The sequence below is a fragment of the Ictalurus punctatus genome, chromosome 1 (genome assembly GCF_001660625.3).
Source record: "Ictalurus punctatus breed USDA103 chromosome 1, Coco_2.0, whole genome shotgun sequence".
In the NCBI taxonomy this organism is placed as follows: Eukaryota; Metazoa; Chordata; class Actinopteri; order Siluriformes; family Ictaluridae; genus Ictalurus; species Ictalurus punctatus.
In genome coordinates this window covers 8687503-8708016 of record NC_030416.2, presented here as the reverse complement: position 1 = coordinate 8708016, position 20514 = coordinate 8687503, and the positions used below count along the sequence as shown (strand labels likewise).

Here is a 20514-nt window from a genome sequence, read left to right as displayed (position 1 = left end):
GTATAGATACAATAACGTATCATCAGTGCTGATATGCAACATATCGCTATTGTGAATGCTTCAGAATACCAGTAGGTCTTTATCAGAACTATTCAGGAATGTAATTCACTCAGTATGTAGGCAGTGTGTTTGGGCAGAGTTTCTGTCCTGAGATAAAGTCTGTCCCCATCTGTCTGAGAAACGTTATGACAGTTATCTTTTGGGGCTTCTTATTTTGCACAGCATTTCAAGGAGCTTTGCATGTGTCAAGGCTCATTGGCAGTCCCAATATTCAGTTCACCATACGTTGGTTACGTGAAACTTAATACCCATATCTGTCCTTCTGAGAAATGTGTTTACACTGAGATTTGGAATTCATTTCTTGCGTTTCAATACTTACTGTTTTGTTTCGATATCCAATTCAGTATTTACCAGTCCCCCAGTCCAAAGACATGCATGGTAGGCTGATTGGCATGTCCAAAGTGTCCGTAGCGTATGAATGGCTGTGTGACTGTGCCTGCGATGGATTGGCACCCTGTCCAAGGTGTACCCCGCCTTGTACCCGATGCTTCCTGGGATAGGTCCAGGTTGCCCACAAGGGATCCTGAAGGATAAGCGGTATAGAAAAAAAAACAATACAGTCCCTACTTTTCCCTTTTTCTGAATCGTAGCCATCTCACCGTTCCAGGATTACTACACGTATTGTCAAAAGCAACAAATGACTACTTTACTTAACTTATGTACTATTCAGCTTTAGTGATAAAAGCTGTACATCTTCAATCCCATTTAAGCACATCCTTAGTGTAGCTCAGTGGTCACTGACCCTGTTCCTGGAGATCTACCTTCCTGAAGACTTTACCTCCAACCATAATTATGACCATTTAATCACTGCCTTAAGAAGTTCTTGATCAACTAAAACAGGTGTGTTACATTTTGGTTGGAGATGAAACCTGCAGGAAGGTAGATCTCAAGGACGAGGGTTTTTGACCACTAGTGTAGATGGTTTTGCTCGATTAACTCTAACTGGGATTGTATGAACCACTGCTGTGGATGAGTAGCTGTAATATGACTGGTACAATTTACACACACACACTCATTCTCTCGCTGTGATTGTAAACCTGCAGTTATTGAATAGAAGATGTAGAGCTATGATATATTGATGTACAGTTACAATCCCAGAAGGTGTGCATAAATACCAAATGAGTCGTTTGGGTAAAATGTGCCATAAAGGTACGGAGCCATCAAGTCTCTTTTTTTTAAAGTGGGGTTGTATACTGAATGTTGGGTGATTTGGGTTTTTAGATAAGCCTGATATATTATCCCAGATGGTCCTCCCAGTCTAGCTTTTCTTGATGCAAAAATATTGGCACATTCCTAGCTCTTATATAAAAGAAACAGCATAGAGTCATGCATTAAATGGTTATAGGCAAGTACAGGGTGTCCTAGAAATCTCCAGACATAGGGGAAATGAACACTGTTTAGCAAAATGTCTTCCAGAATTTTTCATTATATATATAAATATAAGTAAAGAATGCCTTTGACAAAAGAAGAATGAATTGAAATCGTTCTCATGGCTGGATCAGCAAGCTGTCGCTTAATAGATTAAACAATAGATTGTTTCTTTAAATGGAAAAATAACAGACACGTTATTCTTTTTATTGGAAAGCTTGCCAGAAAGGTTCACAGTGCATCCGGTTGAGACCAGAGGTGTGCAGCAGAACGGCAGGACGTAACAAAGAAGGTTTTTACCTTCATGCTATGAAGGAGCAGCCTGATATGATGCTCACATAAACATACAGCATTCATTCATTCATCCTTAGTAACCACCTAGTCAGGGTCTTGGGTTTTACATGAAACTACAAGTTTTTATATTTTTGGGAAATATATATAATTCCTAAATACAAGTTTTCTGCCTTGATTTTGCTTTCTTACACAGTTTGCCTTTTGCAGTGCCCATATTTATCATTGTGTGCATTATGAGGCGGAATGTTCACAGAAATTCCACTTGTGAAAGTCATCAAATGTTTCTGAAATCAGAATCACAAAGCTTAATGAGAAGACTAAAAGACAGACATGGTGGTTGCTATTCCATTTAATAGATTATTAAGCAGATTATTTATCTGAGAAATTTCCCTGAGATATTTCGTAAATTATTCTGTAAGATATTACAACGTTTTCCGTTCCAGGTGAGCTGCGGGTCACGTTTTTTTTTTTTAATGGAATTATTAGGCCGCGCGTAAACAAAGCTAACGAGACAAACACTTATGGGCTGATAGGCACCACTGAGCCCACATCACTCCACAGTTTAACCTATGTGTCTGAACACGCACACACTGCTTGCGTGTCTGGAAGTATTTGTCAGGCTGCAGATTTGCGTCACGCAAGGTGTCTTCTATGACCCGTGTGACAAGGTGTGTGTTTACAAATCTGCCCGTCACTTGAAATAGAGGTCAGACACACACACAGAACTGGTTGCATGAGATGACTACCAGGCTGTGCTGATAAAATAACATTTCAGGAATGTTTTTGACTTTTGTGTTGGCATCCATCCAGGATAGAGTGTGCAAAAACAACAAAAAAAACCTTTCAATGGATTCCCAGATTTTCTTCATGAATACCTCCTAATATTCAATTCAATCCAATTCAATTTTATTTGTATAGCGCTTTTTACAATAGACATTGTCTCAAAGCAGCTTTACAGAAATATCAACACGGTATACAGATATTAAAGGCGCGAATTTATCCCAACTGAGCAAGCCACTGAGTGGCGACGGTGGCGAGGAAAAACTCCCTAAGATGTTTTAAGAGGAAGAAACCTTGAGAGGAACCCGACTCAGAAGGGAACCCATCCTCATCTGGGTAACAACAGATAGTGTGAAAAAGTTCATTATGGATTTATATGAAGTCTGTATGACCTTAGGAGCAGCCGTAGTCCCAGCAGTCTGGAATTAAAGAAGATTTGAGCTCCATCCAGAGGCAGAAAGGATCTGGATCTCTAGTATCTCCATAAATTCGTGTGGGGCTCGGCGAAAGGAGAGAGGGAGAAAAAAGATAATTATGACTGCGAAGTAGTAGAACAGAATCTAGTCAGGGTAGGCTTGAGTAAACAAATATGTTTTAAGCCTAGACTTAAACACTGAGACTGTGTCTGAGTCCCGAACACTAATAGGAAGACTGTTCCATAACTGTGGGGCTCTATAAGAGAAAGCTCTTCCCCTGCTGTAGCCTTCACTATTCGAGGTACCGTCAAATAGCCTGCATCTTTTGACCTAAGTAGGCGTGGCGGATCATATAAAACCAAAAGGTCGCTTAGATATTGTGGCGCGAGACCATTTAGTGCTTTATAGGTTAATAAAAGTATTTTATAATTAATGCGAGATTTTACTGGGAGCCAATGCAGTATTGATAATATCGGTGTGATATGGTCGTATCTTCTAGTTCTATGAGTATGAGTAATATGAGATCTGATCGTCATTAGAGTCATAGAGGAAATCGTAAACCGAAATCTTAATAAATATGATGTATTAATACCACAGCGTGGTCAAATTCTCGATACTGATTAGTTAATGAAGGATGATTAATTTTCTGTAACAGGCTGTATTTCAAATCACAGGTTTCTATAAATGCACTCATACTAATACTTTATTGTTTCTATAGTAGCAACTCATTCACAGGGACTGGGTTTCTGTAAGGGCATATTCATTTGGGGGGCGCTCGGTGGCTTAGTGGTTAGCACGTTCAACTCACACCTCCAGGGTCGGGGGCTTAATACCTGCCCAGGGTGTACCCCGCCTTGTGCCTGATGCTCCATGGGATAGGCTCCAGGTTTCCCCATGACCCTGAAAAGGATTAAGCGGTATAGAAGATGGATGGATGGATGGATATTATTATATATTATATATTATATAATTTGGCATTTATGGTATGAGTGTAAAGCTTTGTTTTCTGACACTGGAAAATCTTCAGGGCAAAGGACTAAATGGATAAAAATGCATTAATAATAATAATAATTCAATCGTCGTAATCTGCTGTTATATGAGAGCTTTGCGGAGGTAAAAGTAGCTCCGCTTTGAGGTCAGGCCGCATAACACCGCACCCGTCGTCGATTATATTCCCATAACAGCATGCCCCGTCATGCTTTATTCCTTCCCATCAGGTTTATTGCTGGAAGTAATGCGTGAACCTCTAAACAAATGAGCTCGTGAAAAGAGGATAATTGATGAAGTCAGATGTTCTAATCCAGGGGTTCCCAAACTTCTCCAGGGCAAGGCCCCCCAAATGGCATTAACATTTGACCGAGGCCCCCCTTTTGCAAGATGTCTTTAAAACACATTAAAAATACAGACTTCTTAATATATATCCCCTTTTTCTTCTTAATAATTATCTCTTTCATCTTTATATTACATTACATTAGGAATTGATTGTGTAAGTGTGTGGTTGAATCGTGTATTTTTTTATTTTTCACACCAAATTGTTGAGGCCCTCCAGGCGCCACCTGGCGGTCCCCAAGGGGGCCGCAGCCCCCACTTTGAAAACCACCGTTCTAATCAGTCCGGATGTGACTTTGACCCGCCCTGCCATATGACGAACCTACTCTTAATCGCATTAAAGACGTGGAATCAATCAGTCAAGGTCAATAGGTCAAATGTATCGAATATTTGGTAAAGATATGTGCTAAATATGATCCTCTGCTTCAAGGTGGACGTCCTGCAAAGCTCAGCGCAGGACTGCTCAAATGACCAAGAGCCTTAGGGGGACAGCTAAAGATCTGCAGGCATCTCTTGATAACATCTATCTTCGTGACTCAGAAGAAAAATGCTCAGCAAGATTGAGCATGCGAGGTTATCTCAGGTTGAGAAGAGGAAAAAATATATATATTTTCCTTAACTCCACCTGGATATTTTACAGCACTTGTATATTGAAAATGGACGTGCGTTTCTTTAGAGTCTCTACTTTATCTGCTGGGCCCGTCTGCACACGGTAAACTAACATCAAATTACGGTCGTGTGATATAAGATGTACCAGACGCGGAGTAACATTAGATAGCAGAAGAATGCATGATTTGTGCGTGAACCTTGTGTTTTAGTGTACGGTATCATGGATAGGATTCTACAGCAGGGTGGAATGCCGAAGGAGAATGTTTTTACAAAAGAACGAGCCAAAGAAACCCCTGTTTTTTAATTGCTACCTGCAGCTGAAAGCGTTTAGTTGATGTTATTGTCAATAAATGAGGTTCCTCCTCTTACCGGCTGTCAGGGTTTACATTCGTTGTCCATAAATAACCTTGAAGTTTCAATCCATTTCGTTAAGATGTGCCTGAGTTTATTGCATCAGACTCGCTTTATTATCATTAAGCTTGCATTCCTGAAGCATTCCGGTTCGTTCCAAAAGGGTCATAGTGTGGTTTTTTTTTCACATGTATTTCATTCCTGTACTGAAAGTGTACACACACGCAGACATTCATGCTAAATCCGCACCTGATTTTGATTTGATTCGCTGCATTTGCGTCTGGAGCGCTGCCCCTGGGCGAGCTCGGAGACTGTCTACTATGCCTGAGCGATCACACAGTCTAGAACTGAAGGGTGTTATTAACCATTCTCTTAAAGCACCCCTGCACTCCAGAATGTGATTTTGTAGAAAGTGTGAATTCATAACACAGCACGAAAGTCCGAACGCTCTCTGAAAGATTTTCCCATTCCAAATACTTATTCATGGATGGTTTACATAACAGAAATTGCAGCTCATTATATCTACCTTCACGAACATCATTAGAATTGCACTATATGGATGTAAGTGAAAGGTCAAAGACATTATTACGATTCCATATTTATATTTAACCGCTCCAAACTTACCTTAGTTTGTTTAATCACAGTTTATTGGCTACCAGCTACGACAACAGGAAACAAGAGCATCCAATCGGAATGGTTTATTTTTCTGATTCAAGGTGCCATACTTTCATCATTTTGAGTGCAACCGTCATGATGGCCAAAAGTGTGTGGACACGTGACCATCACACCCGTATGTGCTTGTTGAACATCTCATTCCAAAGCCATTAGCATTAATATGGAGTTGGTCAGCCCTTTGCTGCTATAACAGCCTCCAGTCTTCTGAGAAGGCTTTCTTCTAGATTTTGGAGCACGTCTGTGCCGATGTGTGCTCATTCAAGCACAAGAGCATTAGTGAGGTCGGGCACTGCGACGCAAGGTCACACGAGGCGGCCTGGGATGCATTCAGCGTTCCCGTTCATCCCAAAGGTGTTCAGTGGGGTTGAGGTCAGGGCTTGGGACACTCAAGTTCTTCCATTCCATGTCTTCATGGTGCTTGCTTTGTGCACATTGACATGCTGGAACATGTTTGGGCCTTTTAGTTCCAGTGAAGAGAAATTGTAATTTTACGGCGTACGAAGACATTCTATACAGTTTTTGGTAACAGTTTGGGGAAGAACCACCTATAGGATGTGATAGTCAGGTGTCCATGTACTTTTGGCCATACAGTATATTTTATGGTAGTGTTATTAATATGCTGGGATTGGTTCACGGTAGTGCGTGCCTTAAAATATGCAAATAACAAATTTGTGTCATCGCTGCTCCTACTACTATCTGGCATCCACAAAAATGATAAAATGGCATCACACTTATCAATATAATGGTGATTTTATGTAATATATTTCTTCATCCTCCCCACCGCCTCGAATTAATTCTTGGCTACGCCACTGGTATTATACACACATGACACCATTACCTGCAATATGTCTTATCCCATATATTATTTATATACTCTTCTAAAAACAGACAAATATTGAACATGATCTGTTCACATTACTGTGCAAAGTGTAAAAATATATATATCAATATTTGTTATTATGTATCCTTGGCATTATATTTTGGCGTAACAAGTCGGTAGTATGCTGCTCAGAAAACACACATGCACACACACACTCAGCTCACTGCTCAGGGAGAGCTGAGAAAGAAAGTGAGATCACATAAATATATCTAGGACACAGGGCTCAGATGTGTCACGTTAGTCATTACCCCTGTAGCTTGTTTCCCAACACCTTGCTCTCAGTGCGGTTCCTCACTACACCATGCCCACACCTGCTACTATTAGTATTCATTTTGCAGACTTTTATTCCCCCAAAGACATTTATTATATATACTGTCACTGTCCACTTTATTAGGAAAATCTGTACACCTGCACATTCATGTGGCAGCAGCGCAATGCAAAAAAAAAAAAAAAAAATGATGCAGATACAGGTCAAGAGCTTCAGTTAATTTTCATATCAAACATCAGAATGAAGAAAAAGTGTGACCTCTGTGACTTGTGACGGATCTCTGGATATCTGCCAGATGGGCTGGTTTGAGTATTTTATAAACTGCTGATTTCCTGAGATTTTCACACACAACAGTTTCTAGAGTTTACACAGTTTCTGAAATACTCAAACCAGTCCATCTAGGACTAACGACTATGCCACGATGAAAGTCACAGAGATCACACTTTTGAGCAGGATGATCGGTGTAAATTGTCAGTATTTTGTCTTCTGGGAGACATCTACAACTATCTTATTTAGCATCTGAAGGGCAGTACTCAATGAAAAAGAAATGATCTTTAAACAAAATAATAACAATTTACACCAATCCTCCTGTTGAAAAGTTTACACCCCCCTGGCTCTTAATGTATCATGTTACCTGTTTGCACCTTATGTAATAGTCGTGTACGAGTCCCTCAGTCGTCCTCAGTGTGAAAAGATGGTTCTGAACATCATATAGTCGCTGTTGGAAAGGGGTCAAATATGCAGAAGATGCTGGAAAAGCAAATAATGTGCAGGACCTGGAGGATTTTTCTGAAGAACAGTGGGCAGTTTAACTGCTCAGGACAAACAAGGGACTCATGAACAACTATCACAAAACATAAACACAGTTGTGGATCATCCAGGTAACGACATACAGTATTAACAATTGAGGGTTTGTAAACTTTTGAACGGGGTAATTTTTCTAAATTCAGCTATTATCTTGTCTTGTGGACTATTTGTAAACATCTGTTATGTGAAATAGCTTCTTCAGGACAGGACTAAATAAACAACAACAACAACATGGGATTTTTATGATCGCTCTTATATTGTTATATATATATATATATATATATATATATATATATATATATATATATATATATATATATATATATAAAATCTTCATATCTTCATAACTTTTTTTAATTAAGGTGCTGCTGTAGTGTGATTGTAGTCTGAAGGTTGGACATATGCTGTGTAGCTTATGGGCCTAAACTGCACAATGTACAATAGTAAATAGTTAAATAAAATAAAAAAAACATTCGATATGTTTCTAGTTAAAACATGCTGCATGTGAAGGCATAAATATAAGTCGAGTGGAAAAATGTTTTGTCTACGTGCCATGTGAGTCCAGTATAAAAGGCCACACTGATTAACATGGACGTGGCGCCTCGTCCCGATGTGTTTACTGCATCTGAGGTACAATGGGCCTTACTAATGACATGTTTATCATTTCCCTAGCATTACAGTGGTGTTAGTATTCAACTCATTAGCATCCCTGTAGGAATACCGTAAAGTTCAACCCTCTTTCTGCGTTTAATTCTAGATTATTCCTCCCACCCCCCATTTTTTGCGCAGCTCTCTGCTAATAGATTTTCAGAGTGAGTGAGTGAGTTATAAACCATATTCACGAGGCGCCCCACTTCAAAATGAGCAAAATAAACTCGACAGTTTTGAACCCATAATGTCTAAAATGCAAATTATTAGTGCACTCGTGCAGACAGGTGACAAATTAAAGGAGCAAAAAAAAAAACAGTGGCTCTGTTACGCTGTGGTTGCGTTTTACCGGTACAATGCGAGTCCGCTTGTCCTCTTAGAGCAAAGAATCGCTAGAAATCAACACAAAGTTCTTCTAACTGATCGCCTTTGTCCTATCACTTTTCTCCTGATGGGAGTCGTCTCCGCCCCCACCCACAGGGCGCAATGGTTCACTGAATGGTTCTGTGAATATGAATATGATTGAAAGCTTATGCTTTGGCCTTTGACCAGATCTCAAACCAATTGAAATTTTTGGAGTGTTGTGATCAGTAGATAGTCCTTCCCTCAGTCATTTTTAATATCTCCTGATATCAATTTACATAGTTTTGCATATTAAAATTGCAAGTTCAGGGGTCGACTGTTTTTTTTTTTTTTTTTTTTTTTTTTTTAACTCTACAGATTCCATCAATCGAGATGAAGAATTATGCTGAGTTCTTTCTCTGTCCCCTCTCTTACTTTCTCTCTATAGACGACTATGACAACCATGAGGTCCCGAAACTGGAGAAGAGCATCAGTGGCAGCAGTCCATCCAGGGACCGTCTCCTCCTCACGGTGGCCGCGCTCTTCCTCATCGCACTCTCCATCTCCTAGCACTCGCCTGCAGGAAGTCGTCATGCCACTGAGGCCTAGAGGACTGCAGGAAGAAGGAAGGACAAAACAGTTTTAAAAAAAAAGGAGAGGAGAGGAACAGCAGGAATAGGACTAGTGGGATACCAAGGCCTTCTTCTGTTCAACAGTGAAACATGAACCTGGACTTTATAATAACGACTTTACCAATCAGCTCGAGCCATACCGTCAGTGTACGAGTGTATGTGTTATGTTGTGTGCGTGTGTGTGTGTGTGTGTGTGTGTGTGTGTGTGTGTGTGTGTGTGTGTGTGTGTGTGAGAAACTGAATGAGTATTCACACACATGCTGTTTGCAAATCATTCAAGCGAAAACCTCCACTCAGTCTAATTAGTTATTTTATCAACTAATGAATGGCCACTTAGCGATTAAGTTGAATCGATGTTCAAGATGAACGATGCGTTAACATTCAAGTCATTGTGCATCATTAGTGGCAGAAATTTTTTTAATGTCAAATAAGGCTGAGGTAAATGACACGGGGACATTTTACTCAGCACCTAAAGAGCTTCATTTTCAATTCAGTTCAGCATTTCTGTCTCTCTCTCTCTCTCTCTCTCTCTCTCTCTCTCTCTCTCTCTCTCGCTCTAGCCTCAGTAAACCTGGATTATCAGGTTTACAAACACATCAGAAACAAGATTGCCTAATGCCCTCCTCATGTTTTGATGATGGATTTAAACAGACTTACAGAACTGCCATCAGCAGAAATCTCGGTGTAGCTGTCAGGATAGAAAGGTAGCTTAAGTTTTTCCAAAATGTCAATTTCTCTCAAATTTTTACCATTTTCTGATTGTCCGGATGAATTTTTAGCACGAACAGCATAGCGCAATTCATATTCATATATATATATTGGATTGGCACCCTGTCCAGGGTGTACCCCACCTTGTGCCCAATGCATCCTGGGATAGGCTCCAGGTTTCCCCGTAACCCTGAAGAAGGATAAGCAGTTTAGAAGATGGATGGATGTATGTATGTATGTATATATATATATATATATATATATATATATATATATATATATATATATATACAGTACTGTGCAACAGTTTTAGGCACATGCAAAGAAATGCTGTAGAGCAAAGATGCCTTCAAAATAATACTGTAAAGAGCAGTGAACAGTAATAAATGAAACAAAGTCAATATTTGGTGTGATTAAAAAAATGAAAACATAAATAAAAATAGTAGTCTCTGGTACAATTAAGTGCAGTTTTAAAAGGAAATGAGCTGTAAGTGTTATTACAGAACCAGCCACGGTTCTTCTGGAGACTTCTGGTGACTGTCAAACTCGCTTCTTATTTTTGCAGCAAAACCCAGCAGCCTTCGTTGTGTTTATTGTCTGAAAAGTGGTCTCTTACATAATATGCTGCTTTCTTTACTGACATACAAACATTGTGTGCTAGAAAACTAATGTTTGGGAATCTGACTTGATAATGTAGAAGTCATAAAATAAATATTCTATAACAAAGTTTGACTAAAAAAATAGGGTGCCTAAAACTTTTGCACAGTATACTGTGTGTATATATATATATATATATATATATATATATATATATATATATATATATATATATATATATAGATATATATGCACCTCCAGGATTGGGGGTTCAGATCCCACCTCCGCCCTGCTTCAGGGGTTTCCTCAAGGTACTCTGGTTTCCTCCCCCAGTCCAAAGACATGCGTTGTAAGATGATTGGCAGATCCAAATTGTCCTTAGTGTGCGATTGTGCCCTGCAATGGGTTGGCACCCCATTCAGGGTGTCCCCCGCCTCGAGTCCTCTCCAGGCTCCCCTGTGATCCTGTGTACTGTAGGATAAGCTGTACAGAAAATGGATGGTAGGATAAATATATATATATTCCATGATTTGATTTTCTGACAAATTCTTTGCTCTTCTGTCAAAATGATGAAAACCATAGAGATAGAAATTTTGCACCGCTGACCTGATTACTTATACATATCTTACTCACAGTTGCAATCAAAAGTATTTAACCCCCATTCCAAATCAGGTTTATTTAAATACAACATTTACAGACTTTCAGCTGTTTGCAGTGAATAAATCAGACAAAAGCAATTGAAATAGTTCAACACAACGAATACTTCAAGTGGTTTCCACAAATTCAACTGAAAATGCAACTTATAATGATTTCTCCTGTTTAAAAATCATTCAATCCCTTCATGGCAAGAATCTTTAGTACTTAGTAGAGCACCCTTTTGCTGTTATGACCTGCTGCAAACGAGATGCAAAGCTTCTGGCAGCGTTCCTTAGGAATCTTAGCCCAGTTCAGTAATATTCTCGGGTTTGCGTGCTGCAACCGCCTTCTTCAAATCCTACCAGAGATGTTCTATGGGGTTCAAGTCAGGTGACGGTGATGGCCCTGTAGAATCTTCCAGGACTTCTTCTGTAACCAAGCCTTGGTGGAATTTGAGGTATGCTTGGGATCATTGTCCTGTTGGAAGATCCAATGACGCCCAAGCTTCAGCTTCCTCACAGACGGCATGAATTTATCTCCAAGGATTTCTGATACTTCAATGAATCCATCTTGCCTTCCAGACGCTGCAGGTTTCCAGTGCCAGAGAATGTAAAGCAGCCCCAGAGCATCACCGAGCCTCCACCTTGCTCGACTGTGGACAGTGTTTTTCTTCATTCTTCTTCCTCCAGACATACCGCTGATCCATCGTTCCAAAAAGTTCCAGTTTTGTTTCATCTCTTCACAGAATAGAATCCCCAAACTTCTGTGGCTTATTTACATGATTTTGAGCCGACTTCTCTTGTGCTTTTGGATCAGTAATGGTGTACGTCTTGGAGTTCTGGCATAGAAACCTTCTGCGTTTAGTACTCGCCTTACTGTGCTCACTGAAATCTCAGTGCCCATTGCCACCAAGTCTTGCAGCAGGTCTTTTACAGTCACTCGAGGGTTTTTCACAACATGCCTTCTCAGAAATCTGGTTGCCATCATTGATAGCTTCCTTTTTCTGCCCCATCCAGGTATTTGATATATTTTCTGCCCCTAGCCAGTTCAGGTGTTTCATGTGTTCCAGCTCAAGCACACCTGGTACAACTAACGAAGCCCTTGATTAGTTGCATCAGGTATGCTTGAGACAACACCTGTTTTGCATATTTGTGCTGTTGTGAGGGATTCTATTCAGGGGGTTGAATCATTTTGAAACTGGAGAAATCATTAAAAGTGGCATTTTCAGTTGAATTTAGGGAAACTTGAATCTATTTCAATTGCTTTTCCTTGATTTCTTCATTGCAAACAGCTGAAAGTAATAAACCTGATTTGCAATAGGGGTTGAATAATTTTGATCGCAACTCTACTATAAATATTCCAAATGTGTTTGTCCTTCATTCATTTAATCATTTTCTTAAAGAGACTTGAACTTTTGGAGCCATACTGTTTTCTTAATAAGAGCAAATAACATCACATGGACCTTGGCAATCAGTGTGTGTGTGTGTGTGTGTGTGTGTGTGTGTGTGTGTGTGTGTGTGTGTGTGTGTGTGTGTGTGTGTGTGTGTGTGTGTGTGTGTGTCGAGCTGAATTTGGTGGCTGTAGAAACAGTAGCGTAGGCTGGTGATACTGAAATGCTCTGCTTTTCTCCACTGGACTGCATTCTTTTCTATACCAAGGCTTTTTCTTCACCTTTAACCGGAGGACACACATGGAAACGTATGTACATAAACACAAACATATGATGGATCTTTTTTTTTCTCTGCACCGGTTCGTACAGGACCAAGAGAGCCCTGGAGCTGAAAACCCAAACCGGTTCAGACCAGTCTCGACTCTCCACAGCTTCCTGCTCGGCTTCATCGAATCATAAACGCCTGCCAGTAGTTGCCACTATAAACTGGCCTGCAGTGGCTGTACTGCGTTTTTAATGCGCAGCTCATGAAAAGAGCATGAGATGTTTGGGGAAATAAGACACTAAAAACATCAGGAACTTGGCAAACGTCACACGCAGATTCGCTATCGTCCATGCAAATAAGTGCTTGGGGTTGCCATGTTCTGAGGGGATTTTCCACCTTCTTCTTATGACATCCTTTCTCTTTTTACATCTCGCCTAGCACCTTACCGGCCCTGAGATAAACCCGGGCACGAGCTCACAGTGCTCCAGCTCAACAGAACAGGCTTGCAATCCAGCATCTCGCCTACGGAGTCAAGACGAAGGATTTAGATTTAGTAGGTTTAAGTTAACATGCTAAATGAGAATCTAATGAGTACGTGGAGTAACCGGCGAGATGGGACGCTTTTGTCGTAGCGTCGAAGCCAAATGAGGTTGTTCTTTTTTTTTTTTCTTTCCCGATTAGCTTTAGATTAGCGGGAACTCATAGATGTCCACTCTGTACATTCTGCTAATGTGGTTACCATGGTAACATGCTGTCGTAGAGCAAAGAGTACAATGCTAATGACTTGAACGCTCAGTATGACGTGGGACGCACGTCATTTTTACCGAATTTGTTTTGACTTGTACGTCGATTTTTTTCTTCTCATTGTGTATTTTAAGGCTAATGTGTTCGGCTCGGGTTCGTTCGGGGAAACGTGTGTGTTCTGTTCGGGGTCATTACTTTTATCGGGAGTGGTGAATTTAAGAAGAGTTGATCGGGCGAACGACGAAAAAGTATAAACTGTTGCACTTCAAAACTTAGACACGAGTTTGTGTGCGCGTGTGTGTGTGTGTGTGTGTGTGTGTCTTTGTTTGAGTGGCTGTGTAAATGGTCAAATAGATGAAAGATTTTGTTTCTTTATACTGGCCAATATGTGTGTGTGTGTGTGTGTGTGTGTGTGTGTGTGTGTGTGTGTGTGTGTGTGTGCGCGTGTGTGTGCGCGCGTGTGTGTGTTTCTTTGTTTGAGTGGCTGTGTAAATGGTCAAATAGATGAAAGATTTTGTTTCTTTATACCGGCCAATATGTGTGTGTGTGTGTGTGCGCGCGTGTAAGTTGCTTGATTGTACGTTTTCTCCGCGCATGTGTGCAAGAGCGTCTGGGTCGTTTAGAAGAAACAACAAAAGCATTTATTAGTGTTGGAAACAACCATTTAAAATCATGTTTACCTTCGACTGGAATGAATTTAAAGAACTTGAAAACAAATAAAGTGTAACAGACCGTAACAAAAGGTTATAATAATAATAATAGTAATAATAATAATAATAATCATCATGATAACAAAACGAACTGCCTCAGACTGCTGTTTCTCATACATGTTCATACACGAACTGTTCGTCAGATTTCAGCCCGAAAACTGAAGGAACACCTGCAATGTGAATTGAAGGACAATTAAAAAAAAATAAATAATAAAACAATGCACACATGTTTTTCACACACCTTAAGACATGACTGTCCTCTACAATCAGACTACCCAAGGAGACTCAATCCCTCTTTATCTCTCTCTAGGCTCCATTATCACAGCGCAGATAATCTGTGTGCGTGTGTGTACATGTGTGTGTGTGTGTTTGTGTGTGTGTGTGTGTGGGGGGGGCTCCAGAAGCAAAGAGATTACATCACTAACTTACTATAAAGCCTATCTGATGCTGTGAGGTTGCTCATATCTAATCTAACCTTAACACCCACAATAATAGCATGAAGCACGCAATGTGACTTTCCAGTAATGAAAACATTTCCTGTTTATTGTTATTATTATTTTATTATTTTTTACTTGCAGGCTTACACTCCACACTCCTAATATAACTCCATGAAACCCATCCCACACTCGCTTTCTTTTGACCCCGGCGCTAAAGATGCAAAAAAAGAAATTTCCCGATTACTGCCGTTCCTCTCACAGCTGAAGCGGTGTAGCCCAAAGCCAGGATGGAAGGCTGAGAGTTTTAGCCGTGCACGAGCGAACAGATGCCGTGGAACCGAATCGTAATTGTTTGATTCCTCTTCTGAGTCTTCAGTCGACCTGACGTGCAGAGGCACAGTGGGTAGGCAATCAGGAAACTTTCCACACACTAATTTCTCACATGTCCTGGTGGGGCGTTTGATCGTTTTCCAAGCCGTGAATGATGAGTAAGCCGTCTGCAAACAGTAGGCAACAATAACGGTAAACAGATAGGCAGCTCGGCCGTCTGCCGTCCAGACTCTGAGTTCAGTCAGAAAACAAGAGCAAAGTCTGGTGTGTAATTCCTTTAGAACTAATGAGTAATATTTCCCACTTCACCCAACACACACAAACACACACACACACACACACACACATACAGTGATCCCTAAATCCTAAAGCAGGTGTTAGTGGAGCAGTCTAGTTCAACAAGAGAAACAGTGTTTAATCTAGACACAAAAGTTTTCCACCAGGCCTTCTCTCATGCTCGGGCAAAGTGTATCGTGCATCATAAATACAGTCCGGTCCATAAGTATTTGGACAGCAACGCAGTTTTTTCCAGCACGACGGATTCGAAAAGACGCGATCAAGACGTGATCCAAGGGGTTTAATCCAAAAGTATTGATTTTTATACATAGTCCCTCCATTTGCACAGGCTCAAAAGTAATTGGACACTTAACTGGACTGATGCGCAGTTTCATGGCCACCTCGTTATTTCATGACGAATTAAAGAGATAACAGGTTTGGAGTTGATTCCAGTTGAATTGGCATTTGGTAGCTGTTCATATGGAACTCTCAATATGCTGCAAGACTGATAGGACGGCACTTCAGATGGATAATGACCCAAAACGTACAGCGAAATCAACCCGAGAGCTTCTTAAGGTAAAGCAATTAAATGTTCTTATATGTCCGATGACCTCGACCCGATTGAGCATGCTTTTCACTTACTGAAGACGAAACTGAAGGCAGAAAGACCCAGAAACAAGCAGTAACTGAAGGCAGCTGCAGTAAAAGTCTGGCATTTGGAGATGTCCATGGGTTCCAGACTTCAGGCAGTCACTGACTGCAAAGGATTTGCATCCACGTATTAAAAATAATCCGAATATTTACGATTGTCCTTTTGTCCAATTACTTTTGAGACTGAGAATAGAGGGAGCTCCAAAAAAATCGCTGTAATTCCTAAAAAGGTTAAAGTAATATGTTTTGTTATATCTCTTCTATTAAAGCTGAAAGTCTATTATCTTTTTTTTTTTCTGCACAAGACAAGAGCCTTAATAAGCAAAACAAAACTGTTTTCTGTGACACCTTCTGTGGTCCAAGATATATGTATCTTACTATCTGAACTTTACCATTTCCATCATCTGACATATAGAAGATAAATGTGCGCTTTAATGTAGGATACTACAGGGGTTACGAGGGTTCGTCTGTTTAATCGTTCTGGCTGCTCTGTTTCAGTGTAAAAAAAGAAAATAATAATAATAATAAAACCTTTAAGAATTTAAAGAATGGAATGAAGTGTGATCAGAAGAATTGTACTTACATTATACTATGGATAGCGTGTCAAAATCGTACTTTAATTATAAATAGCTATGGTTTTAAAATGTACTTTCCTTATGTTTCCTTGCAAAGTCATCAGCACAAAATCCAAACACATCACCCTCGTTCATTTCGGTTTTCATTTATAGTAACATGTACAGTCGGGGTCATAAGTTTACGTACGCTATTTCACATAAGAGATGTTTACATATCCTAGTCCACAAGACACAATAATAACTAAATGTACACAGATGAACCAGTTCAAAAGTTTACATACTCTCAATTGTTAATACTGTGTGTCGTTACCTGGATGATCCACGACTGTGTTTATGTTTTGTGAGAGTTGTTCACGAGTCCCTTGTTTGTCCTGAGCAGTTAAACTGCCCACTGTTCTTCCAAAAAATCCTCCAGGTCCTGCACATTCATTGCTTTTCTAGCATCTTCTGCATATTTGATCCCTTTCCAACAGCGACTATATGATGTCGAGATCAATCTTTTCACACTGAGGACGACTGAGGGACTCGTACACGACTATTACATAAGGTGTAAACATTCACTGATGCTCAAGAAGGTAACACGATACATTAAGAGTCAGGGGGGTGTAAACTTTTAAACAGGATGACCGGTGTAAATTGTTAAAATTTTGTCTTCTGGGAAGCATGTAAATATCTTATAATAATCTTTAAACAAAATGCGATTTTTACGGTCCCTCTTATTATTGTTTTTGTTTAATTATTATTACCATTTTACAGATTCTGCACGGTGTATGTAAACTTATGTCCTCAACTGTATGAAGAGCATTAAGAGCAGATGTGACGAGGATTAACAGGGTAATATAACCCTTAGAGACCTAAATACTACTTAGAAACCACAGAAATATTTCCTGCTTACAAACATGGTTAGGGTAGCTTTACAAATTGGTATGAATGTTTTAGATATAGTTTTTGATTCGATACAGCGTTATGAGTTCTGGAATCTGATTGGCCGGATGGCTCGGCCGGTTTGTAGCAAAGACATTTATTTAACATTTTTGGAAGGAGTCTCCAGTGAGGTAAAGCTGTAACGTTACATTTTCTGTCACTGGAAACGTCATCAGTTGTAAAGTAAGACTTTTTATGGCAGTTTCTCTGTGATGTGAAAAGTTTTGGTCTTATTAACTTCAAAAGAGAGAATAATGAGAGGTGACGGAGCGACTGCTTTAATATAAGCGATACCCAGCGGACTAACTTGTCTTGTGGACGCTCCAAAACATTCAATGTAGCTATAAATGGAGAGAAAAGAAGTATGATGTGTCATTTTTTTAAATAAATAACGTTTGTATTAGTTGGCAAAATGCTGTCGTATAAGGGGAATAATACGGCAAGTCAAGACTTGCCGTTATTGGAAAACAGCTGGAAGATCGCACCACCCCATCTTTGATCATTTGAGCAACTTTGTTTTTACTATTCCTTAGTTTATTCACAGAAATGAAATGAAAATGTAAGGAGTAGTGATACTTTTGATGGAAATGTAACTGAAAGAACTGTGTACAAATTTGTAAGTATACTCAAATAGCACAAAGATCTTCTTTTACTTAAGGAAAGTAATGAAATGCGATAACTCAAGTACTTGCTGGTTGTTTTGCTCATCACTAGTACCTTTATTCGCAATACCTGTATGTCTGAACGCCCCGTCATGACTCATAAGTGTGTAACGTGTGTGTCACACATGTGGCCATGGGGTGTAGGATGGGCTATAAGGAGTAGATTGTGCAACAGAAACACACCTGCCCCTGACAGCAGTTTCCAGACAGCAGACAGTCATTATATTACTTCAGTCAGACCTTAACAAAAGATGGCTGACTCCAAAAACGTTCGTATGTTAAAACATATCGAATTGATTATATTGCTAATAATGTATGTGTATTCATGTAATAATTGATTTTACCTGCATAAAAGTGATTTGTTTTGCAAATTACATTTGCAATCAGATTGTAAGCTCATCTGTTGACTCAATCCCTCAGCCTCAAGGGTTCATCTACCAAGCTTTATTAAAGTACTGGGACCCACGAGGTAGTCATGGAGATGGACATGAACGGTGGCATTGGAATGGGACCCTTATCTTGCAAGTGTCTCATAACAGTCAGTGTATGTAAAGTCTAGTTCACTACGTTGTGCTTTTCCCAGTACAAGTAAACTTTCTTATAAACTGGACAACGTGACAGGTTTGTCTCCCCTAGAGGCAAAAAAAAAAAAAAAGATAAAAGGTTACAAACTCAACATTATGTCTTCTGGAGTAATTTGTCTCATTCGAGGCCAGCGCTGTTGCCTAAATTAGCACAAGATTAATTGCATACACCGCACAATTAAGATACGCAGCCAAAGTGTAGTAAATGATGTCAAGACTATTTAGTAGATTATTTCATGCTACAGTAGAGGTGAATTCTTTGCAGGAAGAATGTTGCTTTCTGCTGGTCATTACCCTGTTCGGCCAGCAGATGTCTCAGTTTGGCCAGCAACCATTCGAGAAAAGTGGACAAAATTTTAACCCAAGACATTTCTCCTCAGCCGTGATATGAATAAATCTGTCCAGCAATGGCGGTTTGTAAATCTGTAGCAGTAACGGATTACAGCGTTCAGATTCAGTGAACATGAGTATGATACTGTATAATCTGCTGAAACAGACAGAAGGGCAGCATCACCACTCTCACTAGCTGTTCCTACAGTTGATCACCTCGGCACTTTGTTAAGCTTTCGCTGAAATTTTCAGCCCTTACGCAAAAGAATTAATGGGAAAGTCCAATCTGTGGGTCTCTAGATTTGGAATAATCTCTCGTTGTCGTTAACAATAATGAGGGCCTTAAACGTTAATACCTTTGTTTGTGAAAGCAGGGAACCTGTAACGAGTTTAGCTTTCCCAATCCTAACATCCATTCATCCATCCATCCATCCATCTTCTATATCGCTTCATCCTTTTAAGGGTCACGGGGAAACCTGGAGCCTATCCCAGGGAACATCGGGCACAAGGCGGGGTACACCCTGGACAGGGTGCCAATCCCAATCCTAACAATAACACGAAAAAAACAAAACAGAAAGAAAAACAGTATTGTCTTTTTTTTGACTGACTACACAACATTAGGTCTCAAATGCCGATGTAACACTAAACACAAGATGATATCTGCTAGTATCAGATTGCAGCAGGAGAATGTTTTTGACACACTCTGCCACGCAGATAAAATGCCCTATCTTCGTTTACTTCCCACTTGGGTTTACATTGCAGCACAAGTGCCTTTTAACCACGTTTTCCACGCAAACGTGACAGCCCTAAATATCTTACCATATACCCAATAAAGTTTGTAGCCTTCTAGCTGATTGCAGGCAAGCGTGTGTCTCTGCAGACTCCCAGCTCGGAGAAGTTTGAACGCTATGAGTTACATATTTAATCTCTGGGAAAATGCCAAGTTAAATAGCGAAGTTGCTTGGCAGAGTGATGTGTTGTTTTCAAGCTAGCATGCTACACTGAGGTCAGCAGAGATAACACAGCTGGGCACACACCTAAGTGCTCTGTTTACTAGAAAGGTCTCACCTATGTATAGTTTTTTCTAACACTTTTCACAGTTTATTATATTGGTCTCATGCTATAGATGAACAGATGAACCGTTTAATTGAAAGTGTTGAGGGAGGAACCGGTCTGTAAAACAAAACAAAACAAAACAAAAAAACTGCCCTGTGTATTGCATAAGTTTGTGTTTTC

General features: G+C 40.0%; 1 protein-coding gene across 4 annotated transcripts in view; it reads left to right on the top strand.

Annotated features, from left to right (window-relative positions):
* efna3b (ephrin-A3b) overlaps positions 1 to 10399 on the top strand; it is a 105524-nt gene extending 95125 nt beyond the window's left edge. For all 4 annotated transcript variants that reach the window (XM_047154620.2, XM_017450567.3, XM_017450492.3 and 1 more), the window contains exon 5: positions 9276 to 10399. In XM_047154620.2, the coding sequence (XP_047010576.1) occupies positions 9276 to 9397 (122 nt within the window). In that variant the 3' untranslated portion in view covers positions 9398 to 10399. The remainder of the gene's footprint in view (positions 1 to 9275) is intronic.
* Positions 10400 to 20514: the final 10115 nt, after the last annotated feature.